Here is a 20,939-nt window from a genome sequence, read left to right as displayed (position 1 = left end):
TTAACTGCCCCCCAGAGAGGAGCAGACGCGGCCCAGCAGCTGAGTCAAAGGACGGGAGCCAGAAGAGTGGCACAGCGGCATCAGCCTGGCGCCTCAGACCAAGTCCCCTTGCGGCCTCCGAATCCCATGCCCAGAGCTGAGACAGCCATGTCGACACCTTCCCTTCCTGCAGGGGGCAGCACCACGGCCTTGCTCCTTCCCATCCCCCGCTCCTAGGGACTAGTGCAGCTTCATGGTTTAAGCCCAGCTCTGGGTGTCTTAGTCCATCCCTTGTGGTGCACAGCGAGTAACTGCTTGGCTGGCACACAGCCGGGCCATCTGGTTAGAGAGCGGCTCCCCTGGGGGATCCTGCCACACAGGCAATCTCGGCGCGCTTTGGCACGGACACATCTGGGGAGCTGGCACCCGGGAAATGTTTACAGCACAGCACAAAGCGAGCAGCCGGGTGGCCAGCTGGTTCTGAGCCGCCGCCAGCTTCGTTAGCGGGGAGATTGGCAGCTGGGCGCTTGCTGCCGGTCGGCTGCCGGGAGGCTGGGCGCTGCGCAGGAAAGGAAAACCTAGGTAATGAGAAGGAGAGGTCTCGTCAAGCTTGCCCGGGGTAGGGTTGCCAGCTTTCTAATAGCAGAAAACCGATTGCCCCTGCCCCGCCCTTGCCCGGAGGCCCCACCCCTTCCTGAGGCCCCATCCCTGCTCACTCCATCCCCTCCCTCCGTTAGGACCACACATTAGCACAGCTCCAATGGGTCCATTAAAGGCCCACTCCTGAAGCCCAAGTACAAATCCATAGAGCACAACCGCAGAAATGCACCTGTCCAGATACCTATATCAATAAATCTGTAGAAACTGACTCCCACTCCTACATGCAGATACACACGTATATTCATGTGTACACGTCTGGCATGCACTAGCACATATACTGCAGTGAGGGGGATGGGGTGTGGGGGGTTGGGACAGGGAGGGATGCAGTGAGGGGGGTGTGGGGGATGTGATGGGGAGGGATGCAGTGAGGGGAATGGGAGTGCGGGGGATTGGGACGGGGAGGGATGCAGTGAGGGGAATGGGGGTGCGGGGGGATGTGACGGGGAGGGATGCAGTGAGGGGGATGAAGGTGCAGGGCATTGGGACATGGGAGGGATGCAGTGAGGGGGATGGGGGTGTGGGAGGTTGGGACAGAGAGGGATGCAGTGAGGGGGGTGCAGGGGGATGTGATGGGGAGGGATGCAGTGAGGGGAATGGGGGTGCGGGGGGTTGGGACGGGAAGGGATGCAGTGAGGGGGATGAGGGTGCAGGGCGTTGGGACATGGGAGGGATGCAGTGAGGGGGATGAGGGCGTGGGGGGTTGGGACATGGGAGGGATGCAGTGAGGGGGATGGGGGCGTGGGGGGTTGGGACGGGGAGGGATGCAGTGACGGGGATGGGGTTGTTGGGGGTTGGGACAGGGAGGGATGCAGTGAGGGAGGTGCGGGGGGATGTGACGGGGAGGGATGCAGTGAGGGGGATGAGGGTGCAGGGCGTTGGGACATGGGAGGGATGCAGTGAGGGGGATGGAGGTGTGGGGGGTTGGGACGGGAGGGATGCAGTGAGGGGGATGGAGGTGTGGGGGGTTGGGACGGGGAGGGATGCAGTTAGGGGCATGGGGGTGGAGCGCTTAGGATTAGGGTTAGGGCACTGCTAGGTGTCTGGCTTACTAGCTGTTTGCTGTGTCCTAGTCCTTCCCATGTAGATGGACAATGGGTCTAACATACCATAGCCTGTGACACAAACGCTGGTGACTCATATCTCTTTCTTCAGTGCTGTGTGGGGAATTAAGCTTTCAGAACTTCTCATTTAAGCAGATGATTGTCTTCCAGGCAGGACTTAGGGGCCAAACCGTGATAAAATCGGATGCCGACAAGTATAAACCACTGGATTTATTAGGGGCTTTGTAAATCTTATTTTAAAGCCATGTCAGATGGATGTGATGTATACAAAGTTGAGCTGCAGTATTCCAGATCATCTAAATGACCTTGTAAGCTATCTGATACCATCTGTTGGCAGCATGTACATCTTATCGCTTGTCTCAGAGGGTCCCTTGGACAGCCGTATTACACTGATTCCAATCTTCGCCCTTCTGCTTTCCCTGCTCACGGGTTTCTTTTGGAGATGGAGCCAGAGAGACCCCACCCATGCAGATACTGGGGTGACTAACTGACTTCCCGCGGGACGTTCCTTCGGCCACAGGGAGAACTGGAACTATGTAACACAGGCAAATGAAGACATGAGGAATCCAGCCTGATGCCCCAGCTAACCAAGTCGGCTGTGCCAAACAGAGGATTTTCTCAAGCTTGTTAATGCATTTAAAATAAGCAGATTAACTCGAACAGGGTTTCTGGATGCACCTGACTGGTTACTGTCTAGAAAACCGTATGTTGATGATCATTGCCCTTGGGAATGCGAGCTCGTGAGAGGAGAGTATCTGCCTAGCTAAACGCCAAATAAACCCCAAATCGAGGCAACATTCAGCCCAAATGGCCACGTTTTTCCTAGTTCTGAGGTGAAAGCATGATGGACGCAGAGCCTCTCAGATGTTTCCTGCTTGAAACCATGAATTTCATCTCTTGCTCCCAAAACCTAACTCGGTGCCGGCCCAGAGTGTTATATTGATTTGCTTGATACTTACGCTGCATTCAGCAAAGGCTTGGTAATGTAACGACTGCCATCTTGGTCATCACCAGAGACTGACCCTGAGAACTCCAGAGCGACGCAAATCTGCCTCTACAGCTTGAGGCGAAGAACAAAGTCCTTAGCTGGGAGTTGTGGCAGCTTCACAACCTGCGCACACCAGGCATGTGGGGGGGTGGGGGCGGGCAAAGGAGGGGGAATTCATAGCAAACACTGATTTGCGGGTTGCCATAGCATCAGAAAACCTTTCATCCAATGAAGCTTGAGTTTCAGGTTTGTATTGCATCCGGGTCTCCCCTTTAGGAAATGATCAGGAGACCCAACATGAGGGAAACAGCTACAGCTCTCTGATCCAGAGAGCATCCACCATCCGCTGGTGGGAACGGGACTGAGCAGAGGGTAACTGAACATGGAGTATTCTAGCTATCCTACCAGGCGAGAGCTGGACGATTCAACTGCACTTAGGGACTGTCCCATGGAACAGATATACACAGCAGCCGAAAGCAGGCACCATAATGGAAACAAGACCCAGGCACAAACTCGTAAACAAGCTATCATGTTTAATGGGGTTATCCTGTATATTAAAAGAAAATCATTCAATAAATAACCAGGAGGAGCATAGGGAGAGACCTTCCCCAGAGTAGGGTCCTTTACCTCTTCACAAAACACTGAGGATTTTCTTTATAATATTAATTCTTGTCCTACTTAAGGACCCTAATGGTGAAAATTTGGCAAACCCAGTGGTTTTAATGGCTCATTCTTGGCCAATCCAGCCAAATGGGGGACCTGGGGTTGACTGTTTAGACCTGGATTAGACCATAAGAATGTCCAGACTGGGTCAGACCAATGGTCCATCTAGCCCAGTATCCTGCCTTTTGATGGTGGCTGGTGCCAGATGCTTCAGATGGAATGAACAGAACAGGGCAATTTCAAGTCACACTTCCCCTGTCATCCTATCCCAGCTTCTGCCAGTTAGAGGTTTATGGAAACCCACAGCATGAGATTGCATCCCTGACCATCTTGGCTAATAGCCATTGATAGACCTGTCCTCCATGAATTTAGCTAATTCTTTTTTTAACCCAGTTACACTTTTGGCCTTCACAACATCCTGTAGCAATGAGTTCCATAGGTTGACTGTGTGTTGTGTGAAGAAATACTTCCTTTTATTTGAGTTAAACCTGCTGCCTCTAAATTTCATTGGGTGTCTCCTGGTTCTTGTGTTATGCGAAGGAGCAAATAACACTTCCTTATTAACTTTCTCCACACCAGTCAAAATTTTATAAACCTCTATAATATCCCCGCTTAGTTGTCTTTTTTCTAAGCTGAAGAAACCTAGTCTTTTTAATCTCTCATTGTATGGAAACTATTTCATCTCATCGCTAATCACTTTTTTTGTGTGCCTGTCTTTGCACCTCTTCTAATTAGAATGTCTTTTTTGAGATGGGGTGGCCAGAACTACATGCAATATTCAAGGTGTGGGCAAACCATGGATTTATATAGTGGCATTATATTTTCTGTCTTATTATCTATCCTTTTCCTAATGGGTCCTAACATTGTTAGCTTTTTTTGACTGCAGCTGCACATTGAGTGGATGTTTACAGAGAACTTTCCACAATGACTCCAAGATCTCTCTCTTGAGTGGTAACAGCTCATTTAGATCCCATAATTTTGTATGTATAGTTGGGATTATGTTTTCCAGTGTGCATTATTTTGCATTTACCAACACTGAATTTCATCTGCTATTTTGTTGCCCAGTCACCCAGTTTTTTGAGATCCCTTTTTAACTCTTCTCAGGCAGCTTTGGACTTAAATATCTTAAGTAATTTCGTATCATCTGCAAATGTTGCCATTTCACTCTTTACCCCTTTTTCCAGATAATTTCTGAATATGTTGAATAGGACTGTATCCACCAGATCACCTTTGACCACATGTTTGACCCCCTCAAAGAATTCTAATAGATTGGTGAGGCATGATTTCCCTTTTCAAAAGTCCTATTGACTCTTCCCCAACAAATCACGTTTATCTATGTCTTATAATTTTGTTCTTTACGATAGTTTCAACCAATTTGCCCACTACTGAAGTTAGATTTACCAGCCTGTAATTGCCTCTGGATTGCCTCTGGAGCCTTTTTATAAAATCAATGTCACATTAACTATCCTTCAATCATCTGGTACAGAGGCAGATTTAAGTGATAGGTTACATACCACAGTTAGTAGTTCCACAATTTCATATCTGAGTTCTTTCAGGACTCTTGGGTGAATCCCATCTTGTCCTTGTGACTTATTACTGTTTAATTTATCAGTTTGTTCCCAAACCTCCTCTAGAAACACCTCAATCTGGGACAGTTCCTCAGATTTGTCACCTAAAAGGAATGGCTCAGCTATGGGAATCCCCCTCACATCCTTTGCAGTGACGACAGATGGAAAGAATTCATTTAGCTTCTCCGCAATGGCCTTATCGTCCTTGAGTGCTCCTTTAGAACCTCGATCATCCAGTGGCCCCACTGACTGTCTGGCCCCCGTCCTGCTTCTGATGTACTTACATTTTTTTTATTTCTGTTAGTTTTTGTGTCCTTTGCTAGTTGCTCCTCAGGTTCTTTCTTGGCCTGTCTTATTAGACTTTTACTTGCCAAAGTTTATGCTCCTTTCTATTTTCCTCAGTAGGATCTGACTTCACATTTTTAAAGGCTGCATTTTTGCCTTTAACTGCCTCTTTTTCTCTACTGGTTAGTCATGGTGGCATTTTTTGGTCCTCTTGCTGATTTTCATTTGTTTGTTTTGTTTTTAATTTGGAATATACCTTTAATTTGAGCCTCTATTGTGGTGTTATTAAATAGTATTCATGCAGTTTGTAAGCGTTTCACCCTTATGACTGTTCCTTTTCATTCTAATTTCCATTTAATTAGTTTCCTCTTTGTTTTGACATTAAATGCTATTGGAGTGGGTTTGTTATGCATTTCCCACATACAAGAACGTTAAATTTAATTACATTATGGTCGCTATTATCGAGTGGCTCAGATAAATTCACCACTTGGACCAGATGCTTTACTCCACACAGGACTCAATCAAGAATTGCCTCCCCCCTTGTGGGTTCCAGGACAAGCTGCAGAGGGGTGTAGAGATATAGAGTAAATTGTGGGTCTTGCTGTGTCCACCTCCAGGGCTAGAGGAGCACAGTGGCTTCATTAGCTACGCTCCTTGTTGGTCATTCTAAAGCATCCATGACAAACGGGGCAGTGAATGATCACTGATGGCCAAAGAGGCTAAAATCTATTAAAGAATTGTTACCAAAGCGCTGCTCCTAAAACTGGATACTATGTCCCACCCCTCTGCCCGGCGACGCCAGAGATCACATCTCATCACCGCGCAGTACATGTCCTGACCCATGACCCAGAGACAGCTATCCCAGAAATCACATCCCACCCCACCACCCCACAGACCATGTTCCTTCCCCCCGCCCCAGAAACCATGGGCAGAGATCATATCTTCTTGTGCCATCCCAGAGAACGTGTCTCATCCATCAGAGAAGGCCCCATCCCACCACCCTAAAACCCAGAGACCACGGCCCACGTTACCAACGCAGCGGTTACAGTCTTGGAGTGCCACCATCCTGGAGACTTTAGATATTCTGCTTTGGTGGAACACTGATTCCCCAAATCCAAAGGGGAGCATTTTTAACACTTTAAGAGTAGTCTAAATTCATCAATAAAAAGCAAACAGTCCTAGAGGTTTTAACTGGAAGTGAACTGAAACCACACTGAAAATAAAAGGCCTCGTACCCCATGTCGTCGGCCTGGGAGCCACTGCCTTTGTATTCTGGCCTCTCTTAAACACAAGCAGTGTTGAGGAAAGGTGAAATTACGACAATGCTTTGTCCTGCCTCTCATTCCCTTTGTGTTTGTCTCTTCTCCTACCAGCTCACCGTCTACCTTGGGAAGAGGGACTTTGTTGACCACATAGATGTTGTGGATCCCGTTGGTAAGTCAGCGTTCGGTTTGGCTTAGCGCAATGTAACAGGGACTTGGTTGAATTCGCAGGGCAGACATGATGTTACTAGAAAACGCTGCATGCTGGTAGAAGGTACTTTTGCTTTGTATTAACTCCAAGTACAGCACGTCCAGAACTTTGTTCTTTCGTAACAGGTTTGCTGTACGTTCCAATTAGACATTGGATTTAGAGGTTTTCCACAGGAGCATGTTCCCTCTGCTGCTAATGGGGTTTGTTCCAATGCCAATTTTAAGCATGAGGAGAGAATGTTCTCTCCTCTAACTGCTAAATGACTGGATTCTACGCTCCTGAGATCTAGCCGTATTGTTACGATAGCACCCAAGGGGTCAGGATAATGGCCCCATTGGGCAGGATGGTGGCAGACAGTTCATGCCTCAGAGAACTCACATTATGATGTAAAGGCCAGATGCAAGTGGGTGTAGGTACTGGAAGGGGGATCAGGGTCAGGTTACTAAGAACGTGCTGGCCAGGCATAGTGTCAGGGCGATTAAGTACTATTATTAAACACTTGGATTGCCATAAATAATAAGATCCAGATAAAACAATACAGTAGATGGGAGCAATCCCAGCTGGCTAGAGGCTTCACAAGAGGGTCTTCAGAGGGGTTTGGAAAGAGACAGGACTAGTTCTAGCCATAATGGTGCAGACCCCTAGTGTGGACATGCAGTGCCCGCATACAGAGGGACCTGCAGCTCATGGTGTATACGTCCCCTTTGACCCCGCGTCAGTGTATCAGCGGCCTGGGTTTCCGTCGCTGTGGCTGTATTGTTGTGGCCGCTCAGGCGGGCAGACGCCCGCTGCACACGAGCCCCCAGTGACCAGGCGTGCTCTCGCTTGTCCAAATCGGTGGCAAAACTCCCCATTACTGTGGTGTCTGCAGGACTGGGCCATCGGTCAGTGCCAAAGTGTGCTTCTGACCCAAACTCGGCAGGCAGAGACACCCAGGTTTGGCGAACGCTTCCTTTTGAACTCCCCTCCGGTTGGGAATGAGCCGGTTTCTGTGTGTCTAGGCCATGCATGTGCCAGGATAACAGTTGCACTAGCTCTGGGGGGAGGTTTATTTTTGTTTCAGGTGTGAAATTCCGAACGCGGTTTCTGATTTAATAAGAGGAGTTCTGGCTGTACATCCCCTGCAGCCTAGTGTCCCCTTTGGAAAACAACAACAACGTTTTGGGTGCAGTGACTATTTTTTAGGAGGATCCCCGTGAGGGCTTGTCGTGTGTGCAGCTCACGTGCATGCGGCGCACTGTCAGGATTACAACACAGCACACAGCCCCCAGGGCTGAAGTGTGCTCCTAGGAGGGTTTGACACAATGGGATTCTGATTTGTGGAGAGGGAACTAGTCCTGCTCCGTTCCCAGACGAGGTCCCAGGTTACACTGGGAGATCATTTCCCAGGATTTTACTTCGTATTATTTATTATTTGTAGTGAAGTTGCACCCAGAAGCCCCAGCGGAATCATAGAATCAGAGAATATCAGGGTTGGAAGAGACCTCAGGAGGTATCTAGTCCAACCCCCTGCTCAAAGCAGGACCAATTCCCAACTAAATCATCCCAACCAGGGCTTTGTCAAGCCAGGCCTTAAAAACCTCTAAGGAAGGAGATTCCACCACCTCCCTAGGTAACCCATTCCAGTGCTTCATCACCCTCCTAGTGAAATAGTGTTTCCTAATATCCAACCTAAACCTCCCCCACTGCAACTTGAGACCATTGCTCCTTGTTCTGTCATCTGCCCCCACTGAGAACAGCCGAGCTCCATCCTCTTTGGAACCCCCCTTCAGGTAGTTGAAAGCAGCTATCAAATCCCCCCTCATTCTTCTCTTCTGCAGACTAAATAACCCCAGTTCCCTCAGCCTCTTCTCATAAGTCATGTGCCCCAACCCCCTAGTCATTTTCATTGCCCTCCACTGGACTCTCTCCAATTTGTCTACATCCCTTCTGTAGTGGGGGGCCCAAAACTGTACTCCAGATGAGGCCTCACCAGTGCCAAAGAGAGGGGAATGATCACGTCCCTCGATCTGCTGGCAATGCTCCTACTAATGCAGCCCAATATGCCATTGGCCTTCTTAGCAACAAGGGCACACTGTCGACTCATACCCAGCTTCTCACCCACTGAAATCCCCAGGTTGGAGATTGGAGACGCATTGTGCTAAGCACTAGACGCACACGTAAAAAGACAGCCCGTGCCCCAAAGAGCTTAAAATTGAACCAGACCCCAGCCCTGTTATCCTCTCCAGTTCCCAGCTTGGGGACTGAGTGCAGACAGATCCAGGGACTTGCCCAAGGTCACACCGGGAGTTTGTGACAGCCGGCGATTGAACCCGCCTCCCCTGAGCTGATGCTACAAGTCCAGCCTTCCTTCTCCTGCCCCTGGGTAACATTTCGAGCAGTGATTTAGGCACCTACATCTTTTGAAAGACCACGTAGTCACTTTTGAAAATATTCCCCCTGCTGCTGCTCTCTCTCATTTGTCTCTGTCTGGGCCTGATCCAAACCCCACTGACGTCCCTGGGAGCCTTTCACTGGGCTTCGGGCTCTCTGAGAATGGGAGGCAGCAATGGAGAGACTAACTGTAAAAGTGCCAGTCAGGGAGGAGTGGCTGGCTTGGGATTAGAAATCCGGCTCAGTTCAGCAGTAACCAAAAACTGGTACTGGCTGAGGGCAATTAAGAACATAACAGCCAGACTGGGTCAGACCAAAGGTCCATCCAGCCCAGTGTCCTGTCTTCCAACAGTGGCCAATGCCAGGTGCCCCAGAGGGAATGAACAGAGGGAATCATCAAGTGATCCATCCCCTGTCGCCCATTCCCAGCTTCTGGCAAACAGAGGCCTGGGACACCATCCCTGCCCATCCTGGCTAATAGCCATTGATGGACCGGTCCTCCATGAAATTATCTAGTTCTTTGTTGAACCCTGTTAGTGTCTTGGCTTTCACAACATCCTCTGGCACACAGTTCCACAGGTTGACTGTGGAATTTTGCAATTCCCCTGTCATAAGAATTTTGCATTACAAAAACCAGCCCATAGTGGTACAGGATGGGGTGGTCCAGAGAGTCTGAACTAGAGCGACCACCAAGGGAATATTTCCATCAAGGAAATAATAGGCAACAGTTTGGAATTGGCCTGACTGAGGGCTGAGTAGGCAGAGAGCCAGGAGCAGTGGTCTCTTGCTATGTGGCTGAGGTGCAACAGGGCCTGGAATATCGTGTTTGGACCCTGGTACCAGGTTGGCAGAACTATATTGCCAAACAGGTGGGTGTGCAGAGAAGAGCAACAGAAAGGATCAGGAGAAAGGAGGGTTCCATTTGTAAGGAGGTGCCATAGGGTGACTGGCCCCTTGAAGGGGAAATGGGGCCAGCCCTACCTGTCCCATAATTAGTGGCCTCCCAGCTTAAACGGGCAGGACTAATAGGGTCTGATGAGAGCCCGTAAAACACCTGAGCAGAAAGACTTAAGGGAGCCCAGAAGACAAGTGGAAGAGGAGCCCCAAAACTTTATTATTTGTTCGGACTTTGGTTACCCCGAAAGGGGACTGGACTCGGAGCTATCCAGCTGGTGGGGTGAGCCGCATGAATCCCTGAGAGATGGAGCACCCTAGTGATGGGGAAACTGAGGCAGAGCTGCAGAGCCATCCTAGGCCACAAGGGGGTGCTCGGCAGGTGGCTGCCCGGCCACGGGAGGACAGATTAAAAGAGCTGGAAATGTGCAGGTTGGCAAAGTGACCGCTAAGGTGGGGAAGCACAAGTGTCCAAAGACTTGAAGCCCGTGAACAGCAGGAAGCGGGGAGAAAGACTGAGGGTGGTACCTGGAGGTAGAACTAAGCGGAGCAGGGTGAAATTAAGGCCCAGGTTCAGCAAAGCACTTAGACACCTGCTTGAAATAAATGGGACTTAAAGCACATGCTTAAAGTCAGGCACACGCTGAAGTGGGTTGCTGCATCTTTAGAAAGGGAAGATTGTGGTTGAATATCAGGCAAAACCTTTGTGTGACGCTCCTCACCACTCCCTGCCCTTAGCGCGAAGGCGTCTTTTCTGTGCCTGCCGTGGTCAGCTCCCTGAAGCCACCAGCCTCTGGCAGCACAAGCCCTGCCTGCCAGGCCCCCGCAGGCCTCGCCCTCTCTGAACCGGGCAACGAATGGCACACGCCAACACCCGCGGCCTCGGAGCGTTCCCTGCAGTGCCCAGCCCCTTCTCACTGGACACTCACCGAGCTGCCAGGCCGGCTGTTCCCAAAGGAACAGGACATGCCAGCTAGTCAGATTCAACCCGGGACCAGCACTTTGCTCCACACCACAGCCCTGAGCTAGATGCAGAGTGAAAACAAGAAGAAGTTTATTGTCAAAGATCCGAGGTTCAGGAGCTAGTGGATGAGGATGTTGGAAACCAATGGTTACATCTCAAAGAAAAACATGCTTTCTAGAGACTAAACTTAACTACCCGGTGACCCTCCTGTCGAAAGACATTTGCTCCTCAAGAGTCGTCTTCGGCGTTTTCAACCAAGGCTGGCTGAGACTGGTTTCATGAATGCAAACGCACCGTGCCTTTACTTCCGAGGTGCTGGATCAAGGGGTGTCCTCTTTGCCTTCTAGAAATACCCCCCCAAGTTCATTGCCTTTACTCAGACACAGGATAACCTCACGTGGCTCGTTTCTTTTTCTTTGTGCTCCTTCCCTGTGGACTTCACATCTCTTTGTTAACATTCGACTTTGTATCTAAACAGGCATCCACTAAAAACACTATGCTCACTGTGCCTATTTTAAATCCCGGCCAAGAGAGAGACATTTCTGGAGGAAACCCTGTTTTTTCACCTGTGCTAGTGACTAATACTTTGATACAGATGCTAAACATGTGTTTTCAGGATAGACACATAGCTCTTTACACAGTAAAGTCAGAGTCAAGTTACACCGTTTGTCTTGAGACGCTTCCTGTCCCGTCACCAATACCCGGGAACGTGCACTAGAGTCAATTTCTAATTATCGTTATTATTTTTATTATGCACTTAGCTTCCCCGGATTAATTACACAGAGTAGCAGAGAGCATTGCTTCTCCATTTTCTCTCCTCTTGCACGTGGTGGCTTTTTAAATATTTAATTACAGTCCTGCCTTTGATTACTTTAGCTAGGGAAAAAAAACCCTTTTCAAATTGCTAATTTCTCCTCCCTGGGAAGTCGTAAACCTGACTCATCCATGCGTCGAATCTAACATAGCTTAATCCAATTTAATGTTTGCTGATACAGATTCTTCTGCTGTGGTTTCATGTAGCTCCCCTACTCTTCCCCCCAACAAACTAATTAATTTCAGCACATGGCTGTCCTTATTAGTCACAGATTGGAGCACAAGGTCTTCGCAGACTGACATGTTTGTTTGCTTTTGTTCGTGTGCGTTGCAACACTTTCCTAGAATGGGTAGTGCCAGATTGATAGCCCGGAGGTATTCCGCAGCATCTCCTGGCGGTGGGCATCAGCCGTTCCCTGCCGTGTCCATCGTCACCTCCTCCGTCAGCACCATAAACACGCATAGGACTTTACAGACAGGCCAGGCTATGATCCTGCCCCAAGGAGTTTGCCGTCCTGCTGGGTAAAGTGCTTAGCACACCTGGGTGAAGCTGCTCGAAGCAGCAAGCCCTATGGCTGAGATTTCTGATGAAAATGGGGAAGGGGGGGCAGGAATAGTTTTCATCAAACTATCAGAGGGGTAGCCGTGTTAGTCTGAATCTGTAAAAAGCAACAGAGGGTCCTGTGGCACCTTTGAGATTAACAGAAGTACTGGGAGCATAAGCTTTCGTGGGTCGAAGTGAGGTTCTTACCCACGAAAGCTTATGCTCCCAGTACTTCTGTTAGTCTCAAAGGTGCCACAGGACCCTCTGTTGCTTTCATCAAACTGTTCAGCAGAAAAAATGGACTTTTCATCGAAAACCCGAAAACACTCCGGTGGTTGGTGGTTTGATAAAAAATCAAACCTCTAGGAAAGAAAGCAGGTGCTCCCTCTGCAAGGCAAGCCCAGTTTGCCAGCCAGAAAGGTACAATGGAATGTCTTGACCATCCCTACCTCCAGCTGAGATCAGGGCCCCTTTGAACTGGGCACTGCACAGATACAGAGTGGGAGACAGCCCCTGTTCCCATGGAGCTTGCCGGCTAAGCAGACAAAATGGACAGAGGGTGGGAGAAAAGAAGGATCCCGGTCGCTGGTTTACAGCTGGGAAATTGAGGCACAGAGCGATGAAGGGACCTGCTCAGGGTCTCACCCAGGGAGTTTGTGGCAGATCTGGGAACGCTCTCCTGAGTCCCAGTGCAGGGCCGTGACCCAAGCTCCCCTGCACTTTCGGCTCGTAGGCTTGGGCCCTGTGTGGAGATAAGGCACACCAAGGGCTGGTGACAATTGACCCTGGTGGGTTCTGCGATTCCAGCTCTCGCGGGAAGAGGCGCAGAGGAGATGAGCTTGGCTAGCTGTGTGGCTCAGGAGAGGTTTCGAGGGAGGAATGATGAGCGCAGAGAGGGACAGGGCCAAACCCCCAGGGGGGATGTTCTGAGGACACTACCACCTTTCCCAAACCACAACCAGCAAGCAGACGCCTTCACGCCGTGAATCTGTCCCAGAACTGGAGGGGAAGGTCTCTCTGGGTTGTGTCCCTAAGCCCTCCTCCCAATTCAGCCTGCTTGTCCTCACCATCCTGGCATGGCACAGATCGGTCCTGCCTACATCTCACCGCGTTTCTTCCCAGGCTCCTGCCCTCCGTTAGTGTCCTGCCCCCGCCTTCATCCCCAGCAGTGCTTTGTTAGGAGTGAATTAAGGAAGGGGCAACCGATTTACAGAGGAGACAAGGCAGGGTTTGGGTGCAGTGTGTTAACCCAGGGAACCTGCTGCCGCAGAGTACTAATGAGACGATCGTAGGAACCAAACAGCCTGCCTGGGTCCTGGGTTCTCTAGGGCTCTCTAGTCTAGCAGAGAAGGTGCGACTGTTTAACAGCGATTAACCACTGGAGCAAATCCCCAAGGGAAGGACTGGATTCGTCTCTTGACGCCTTCAGATCCAGACTGGCTGCCTGTCCAGCCCCAGTGACTGGGCCCAAGGCAGAGGGAACTGGGTGAAATTCTCTGGCCCGTGTTCCGCAGGAGGTAAGACAAGAGGATCTAATGGTCCCTCTGGCCTTGGGATTGGTGGACGATGATTTGACGGTGTTCTAAGTTAGCCGGGCTCAAAATGAGGAAGGCACAAACGGATCAGCTGCAGGGCTCAGGGAGAAAGCCTTCCCGTTGCACCTGTGCAGTGTTGTGTAGCTAGTGCATATCTAGGACTGTTGTCCCAGGGCCTGATCCAAAGCCCGCCGAGGCCAGCAGGAGTGTTTCCTCCCTTTAGACCAGGCCTGCAGAAGGGACACCAGGCCTGGATGGGCTCTTGTTCTGCTATGGCCAACCCTTTCCCCCCAACCCTGCATTCTGCGGAGCTGTGAGGGCAGTTGGCTCATCTCTGCTGCTGGGAGGAGAGCAGTTGTCCGGTGGGTGGCCTCAGTGGGTTCATTCGCCAACGGGACTCGATTCTCTTTGGGCCAAGTGCTCGCAGCTCTCCGTGTTGTGCGGGTGGGAGGGTAACTTTCCCCCCCGGCTGGGGAGCAGAAGCTCAGTAAACAAAACTTGCTCGAGACAACATTTGTCACCCGGCTTCCTAATGCCCATTAGCAGAGAGGACCCTTTTCTCTACTCCGGAGCCGCCCCTTTATTCACTTTGGTCCAGATCCTCAAGATACTTAGGCACCTCGCTGCCACTGATACCAATGGGAGGTGGGCATGTAAATACCTTTGGGGATCTGGGCTTTCCTGTTTAGTCTTTATGCACCCCTCTGTTCCGTGTGTGTTACATGTCCCCCTTGCTGCCTGGTCCACAGAGGGTATGACGCTGCTACAGGTCCCTCCCATGGACTTACAGTCCTTTGGCTCAAGCATTAGCCTCTCATGGTTCTCGCTCAGGAAGTCCCAAGTTCAGTCCTTGATGATGACCAAGATGATGGTTGGTGCAAGCTCTCTTGGGTTTCCGTGGTAGCTCTGGCCTGCTTCAGACCCCCAAGGCCTGGCCTGGTGTGTGTTTAACCATCAGTAAAGTTAGTGAGAGCAAGGAGAGGGTAAACGCCCTCAAGCTCACGAGGGTCATGTAGAGGGACATTTTTCCTGGAGTGTTCGCTATAAAGGGGGTTGGGCATGTAAATCGCGGTGCCTCCGTCACGGGCTGTCCAGCCTGCAAGGAGCCTCGCACAATGGTAGAATTGGCAGAAACCTGGGAAGCTCAAGAAGCAGCCCTGGTACAACTCACAATGGGAGCTGCCTCTGGGGAGCAGCCATCCTCCGTTTGGTAGGTTGCAGCCAGTCCAGGGCCCGAAGAAACGGGCTTGAATCCACAGCCAAGAAAGAGGCGGGCCATAGTCTCCTAGACGAGCTACTGCAGAGAAACGCCTCTCGAGGCACTCGCCAGTGAGTACAGGGCTGGGTGTCAAAGGCTCCTTGGTTCTAATCCCAGCTGTGACTTGTGAGACCTCTGGCAAGTCACTGAAGCCCAGATCCTCAAAAGTATTTAGGCTCCTAACTCCCAAAGAAATCAATGGGAGTTAGGCACCTAAATACCACTGAAGATCTGGGCCTTAAAAAAAAAAATCTCCCCGTACCTCAGTTTCTCAATCTGCAAAGTTGAGAATAATACTGCCCGTCCTCACAGCCTGTGAGGCCTAATGCTTGTAAAGTCCTTGTGGATCACTAGATCTGGTTCTGGTGGGGTGGAGAGAGTTGGACCGAAGGGGAATGAGCTGGATCAGAGACGGGGCCCATGCGGGAGAGAGGGGGCATGACAGAGATGGATGGAGATGGTGCGTGAGGCCGGTGGGGAACAGGCAGACCCATCCTTTCATAATCTGTAGGACGAGTTGTTGTGGGACGCCAGGGAATTGTGTTTACGGGACACACCTGAGATATCTCCCGCCCCAATGCAAGGGAGACCAGTTGGTGCTCTGAGTTGCCCTCCTAATTCTGCCTGTCTTCTCTTTCAGATGGCGTCGTGTTGGTCGATCCAGAGTACTTAAAAGAAAGGAAAGGTAACTGCTTAGCCCTTTGGTTCCAGCTGACTCTGCAGTGTTTAACTGGGGCTTCAAAACCCACATGGGGAAAACAGCCTCTCCCCTGTTCTGCCAGGGCATCCTAATGCGCTTTTCCAGTCCCCTTCTCCAAGCCCGCAGGTTACACTGACCAGCAAGGAACAGGAGCCCCATTGAAAATGTGCTTGCTTTAAATGGCAACAGGAAAACACAGACACGGTTCCTAAATATCGCTGGGGGGTGCAGGTCGGTCAGTTATCTGCTGTGCCAAAGCAGGAACCAGGGGTCTCCCGAGAGCAAGGAGAGCACCCGGTGCGCAGGGCTCATTCGGGATTAGCAGCCGAGTTCAGAACCCCGACTAGAAGAAATCACAGAGAATCTCAGCCTAGCAGAATAGGGGTGTGTGTGGGGGGATTGCCTCCAAATAACCAATCTCCGAAAGGTCCCATGTGGCGACGGGAGGAAACCTCAAGACTAGAATTCTGTTCTCTTAGGGGGTCTTGATTGTGAAGACTGGCGAGTAGAAAGCATTTCATTCAGCTGGAAAACTGCGCCCTGGGTCACAAAGAAGGAGGCTGGTTTGGTTGTTAAGGCACTTGACTAGAACTCAGGGGAGAACTGGGTTTGAGTCCCAGGTCTGCCAGGGACTTCCCCTGTGCTCCTGGACAAGTTACTCAACCTCTCACTTTCCTGTCTGTGAAACGGGGGTGTGTGATGGGGCACGCTTACCCTTGGAGCGCCCCCTTGTGTCTCTGTGTGTGTAATGTCACTGGTGTCCTTGGCCCTAGCGCCTCCTACAGGCTGCCTGCCTCTCACTGGGTCTTCTGGGGCTCGGCCCTCCGGCCAAGTCACAAAGTTCAGGGTAACCAAAAGGTCCAAATGAAAGTCCCGGCAAATCCGAATGATCCTTCCACTCCTTGGGGCTGTGGAAGTAGTTCTGTGTCAAACCCCCAACCCTGTCTCAGAGCTCCCTCCCACAGCAGCCTACCCTGCTCCCTGGGCTTTCTTTATGTAGGAGCGTCCTGCCTTGTTTGCTGTCTCTGCCTGGATCTTGCTGCCACAGGATTAATTCTGTCCCTGCACCCTGCCTGCCCCAGGCCTGTCCCAGCCCTACCTGTACCAGATGAGCACCCCCTCTCCTCCCAAACGGGGGGATTTCTTTAAAAGGGCTAAGAAAACTCTGTGTAAAGGAGGAACTGCAGGCAGCATGTTGGGTGCCCGTGGAAGACCCTGAAACAGGGTCGGGGGGTGGGGGTTGGACTCAAGGGAAGCAGCCGGGGAGTCAGCACTCTTCCCAGAGCCCAGAAATGCAAAGGTAGCTCAGAACGGGCTGGGAGCTGAGCCCAGAGGGAGGGTTGATGAACCCAAGTGGATCAAAAGAACTTCTTGTTTGTTTGGACTTTTGCTCCCCAAAAGGGAACTGAACTTGGAGAGCTGAGCCCTATGAACCCCACAGGAGAGCCAGAAAGCCTTGTGGAGGAGGAAACTGAGGCAGGGAGTGCCTGCAGCACCACATTCAGCCAGCAGGGGGTGCTACAGGACAAGGGAGGGTATTTCCTTTTAACCCCCTTTTATGTGTCTTCTTCCTCTCTGCAGTAGGGACTGTCTCGTAGGACGTGCATACAGTGCCTAGCACTAGTCTGTTCTCTTCAGGGTCTTACACAGCGTGCCCATCTCCAGAGTATCTGAGCGCAGTGACTAGCACCTGGGGTTTGTTCTTTCGCCCTTCGTGTTCCCGGATTGTGCGGGGTCCGTTTTATATTGCATGGCAGCTGGGCTCGGGGCTTTTGTGGGCAAAAGGCAAGGCCGACGCAGCGCCCTCCGTCTCGGGCTCTCTAGCCATGACTGTAACAGAAACACTAATTGTGCTGGAGCAGAGATACCGAGCACGCAGCTAGAGACAGTCCCTGCTCTGCAATCTACGAGAGACAAGAGCAGTAGAAGGGTGGGGATCTAATGTCCAAGCTAATGAACAAGGTGGTGTTGGCCCAGCTTTGCCAGTGACATGTTTGACTGGGGAAGAGACTGATCTAGGGGTCGAACTCATTCCGAACCCTCCTGCCTCCCACCGTCACCCGAGCGGGACAGCGCAGCAGGAGAGTCTGTTATGTAGGCCTTCGGGCCTTGCTGCATGCGGCAGGGCCGGTGAGACTGTAGACAGCCGCCCGGATTTGGAGCGCAGCGGCTGGGTCCCATCCCCCTAGTCTGAGTCATTTCTCCTGGGTGCTTGGTGTGATCGTGTCATTGTCTGCGTGTGGCTGTGGTACTGCGAGACGTACGAGGCGACGGATGCAAACGCCCCTCGACTCGTGGAATTAAATCCAGGCTCCCGCCCTTGTGTCTCGACTGCCAGCTCCGTCTGTTCCCCTCCTCATCCCCCCACCCCCGCACACACATGAAAGCACGTCTGCACCCAAATCTGTCATCAAACCCACGCAAACGTGCCATGCTAGCAGCTGCCCGTGGCCCTGACCCTCCTCTGTTACACCCATGGGAATCAGGAGAACCATCCTCATTTATGGGCCTGCTCTTGTGGCTAGGCCAGTCAAGTAGGCGGCAGGAGATGTAGGCTCTAATCCCAGTTGTGCCACATGTTGCCTGTGGGCACTTGGGCAGAGCAACTTGTCTGCCAGTTGCCTGTCACTGATGCTAGCGCTGGTGAGAGGGTTGTTGCTGATCTGTCCCGTTTGATACCTTCTGTCCCCCGCAGTCTTTGTCACGCTGACGTGCGCCTTCCGCTATGGACGGGAGGATCTGGACGTGCTGGGATTGACCTTTCGGAAGGACCTGTTTGTGGCCAACATCCAGGCCTTCCCCCCAGTCCCTGAGGAGAAGAAACCCCTGACGCGACTCCAGGAGCGGCTGATTAAGAAGCTCGGCGAGCATGCCTACCCCTTCACTTTTGAGGTAGGAGTTTTTCCCATTTCATTCTCCTTTGTCTCCCTTCGTCTCTCATGCCCCTTGGGCGGTGCCTTCATCCCAAGCCAAGGCAGGGCTGGACCAGATCGGAACTTGGATGAGATATCTCCATAGAAATGCCAGATCACGGCAGGAAATGGTCCTGGCAACATGGTAGGTGGCGCTTTGCCATCTGTGCTGGGGAAAAAAATGGGACCACAAGTATCACCCGCAATGTGCTAGGAGCTGCACATACACAGGGAAGGTGCAAACTCCTACGATCAAAGGGCCTGATCCAGCAACAATGGGTCCTGAACCTGTCCATTAAGAGCTACTCGTGCAGTCTAAGAACAACGGCTGTATTGAGCCCATACAGGTCTCTGGCCTGGGTTCTGCAGGAGGTCAGACTAGATGATCACAATGGTCCCTTCTGGCCTTGGACTCTGTGAATCTATATTTACATTTTGGACCTTAAATTCTCCCAGTAGTTTCAGTTGGATACAGGATTCATGTCCCCTTCTTGCCCCAAGCTGCTGGGCAAGGTTGCTGCTTGCTTTCCACCCCGAAGGTGCCTGCGTTTTGATGATGGTGTGAAGTGATCCCTTGATAATGCACAATTTTTAATCTAAGTTTGTGGAGCGCTTGGCTGAGAGCCACTCTCTAAATGTCCATCGTTATTATCAGCTCAGCAAGTTCAAACAGTTCCTCTGCACCGAGTGGTAATTGCTCCGAGCTAAATGAGCTCTCCCTGGTGTCTGGAATGCAGAAAGGAGCGGCTTGCTGGGTGTTTGGAAAATGTTGTCTAAAATGTAGAGAAGCAAAGAGGCCTGTCCTTCGACCTCCCATACTGATTAAAAGTAACCAACGAAAAGAAAAATATCCAATTATAATGGAATGGTCTAACATCTGCTCCCGTTGCATCGCTACCTCCCCTGATCCTGGGCAGGCACTTTGCTGTACTGATCTGGGAGTCACAAGATCTGTCTCTATTCCTGCCTCTACTGCTGACCTGCTGGGTGACCATGAGCATGTCACATCGCCCCTCTGTGCCTCAGTTTCCCCTCCCATCCTTTGCCTATTTAGACAGCTCTTTGGGGCAGGGCGTATCTCGCACAACATGTATATACAGCATTTAGCACAATGGGGCCCAGATTTTGTCTTTTCCTGGGGCGCCCTGGTCATTCCTGGTTTGAGTCAGGTTGAAATCACACTCAGAAGAGCCTTTTCTGACTTAGGTCTTTTGATAAAGAATCACGCTAGAACAGCGTTTCGGCAATACTGCCCAGTTATAAACGTTACACAGAGCCCAGGGCTGTGCACAGGGCAATTACAGATTACAGCTAAATACCCCACCCACAAGTCATCCAGAATGAAACGGTTCTTTAAGCGCTCTCACTCGCGGATTTGACATGACAATCAGGCATAAATCCACGCAAGGCCGCAAATCTCCTAGATTTCTCATGCTTCTCTGTTTCTGGGTTTATATACTCTGTTTTCCCCTCTACCCTTTGACCAGCCCATGTGCGAATAGGCCAAACTGAACAGCGTTCAACTGGAGCAAGTCCCAGGCATCAGACTAGGGACAAAAATAAATAAACAAATAAACGTTGTGCTCTATTAAAGCCCCACCCACAAACTGATGCTCCGCCCACCATCCCAGAATAGCTGCACATTTCTGCCTTACCAGCAGTGCTGGAAAACAAAAATGGGACCACAAGTATCACACGCAATGTGCTAGGAGCGGCACACATACAGTGAGATAGTTAACAGTGTTGATATTATGCTCGTTTTGCATCAGAGCAAATGCCCCATTATAGTTTGTGCCAGTCGTCAGAGCTGCTGTTGCAGGCTCTCTGCAGATTCAGGAAGGCCGCGCTGCAGTGGGCCGCATAGAGAAAGCTTTCTTTGCACCCCTTAGCGCTAGGAACTGTTTGTAACATAACATTTTTAATTCCGCAGACACTGATGGGACCTTAAAAATACCCTGCAGCAGTGGGGTACTGCCTCACATTGGCTCAATACATCTAGTCTGGCCCAAGAGTGTTCCCTGCAGCATATTCTCCAGTGCTATATTTAGTCTAGCTCAGAATCACTCAGTGGGTGAGGTTTCTGCCTCTTCCATGGGGAAACTATTCCACAATCAAATAGATCTCACAGCTTCCAGTAACCAGACAGACATCCCATTAGAGCCGCTAGAACATGCCCTGCTGTGAGAATCCTGCAGACGCAACAGAGGAGAGGCAATCAGGGAAACTTTAATTTAACCAGCAACTCTTCTGCTCCCTGATCCAGGGGATA

General features: G+C 50.9%; 1 protein-coding gene across 6 annotated transcripts in view; it reads left to right on the top strand.

Annotated features, from left to right (window-relative positions):
- Positions 1 to 20,939, top strand: part of LOC101952224 (beta-arrestin-1) — a 173,398-nt gene that overhangs the window by 118,001 nt on the left and 34,458 nt on the right. For all 6 annotated transcript variants that reach the window (XM_065596405.1, XM_065596424.1, XM_065596403.1 and 3 more), the window contains 3 exons: positions 6,578 to 6,638; positions 15,699 to 15,743; positions 18,454 to 18,650. In XM_065596405.1, coding sequence (XP_065452477.1) covers positions 6,578 to 6,638; positions 15,699 to 15,743; positions 18,454 to 18,650 — 303 coding nt within the window. The remainder of the gene's footprint in view (positions 1 to 6,577; positions 6,639 to 15,698; positions 15,744 to 18,453; positions 18,651 to 20,939) is intronic.

Source organism: Chrysemys picta, chromosome 1 (assembly GCF_011386835.1).
Source record: "Chrysemys picta bellii isolate R12L10 chromosome 1, ASM1138683v2, whole genome shotgun sequence".
In the NCBI taxonomy this organism is placed as follows: Eukaryota; Metazoa; Chordata; order Testudines; family Emydidae; genus Chrysemys; species Chrysemys picta.
Note: the sequence above shows the minus strand (reverse complement) of the source record. Positions and strands in the feature narration are given on the sequence as shown.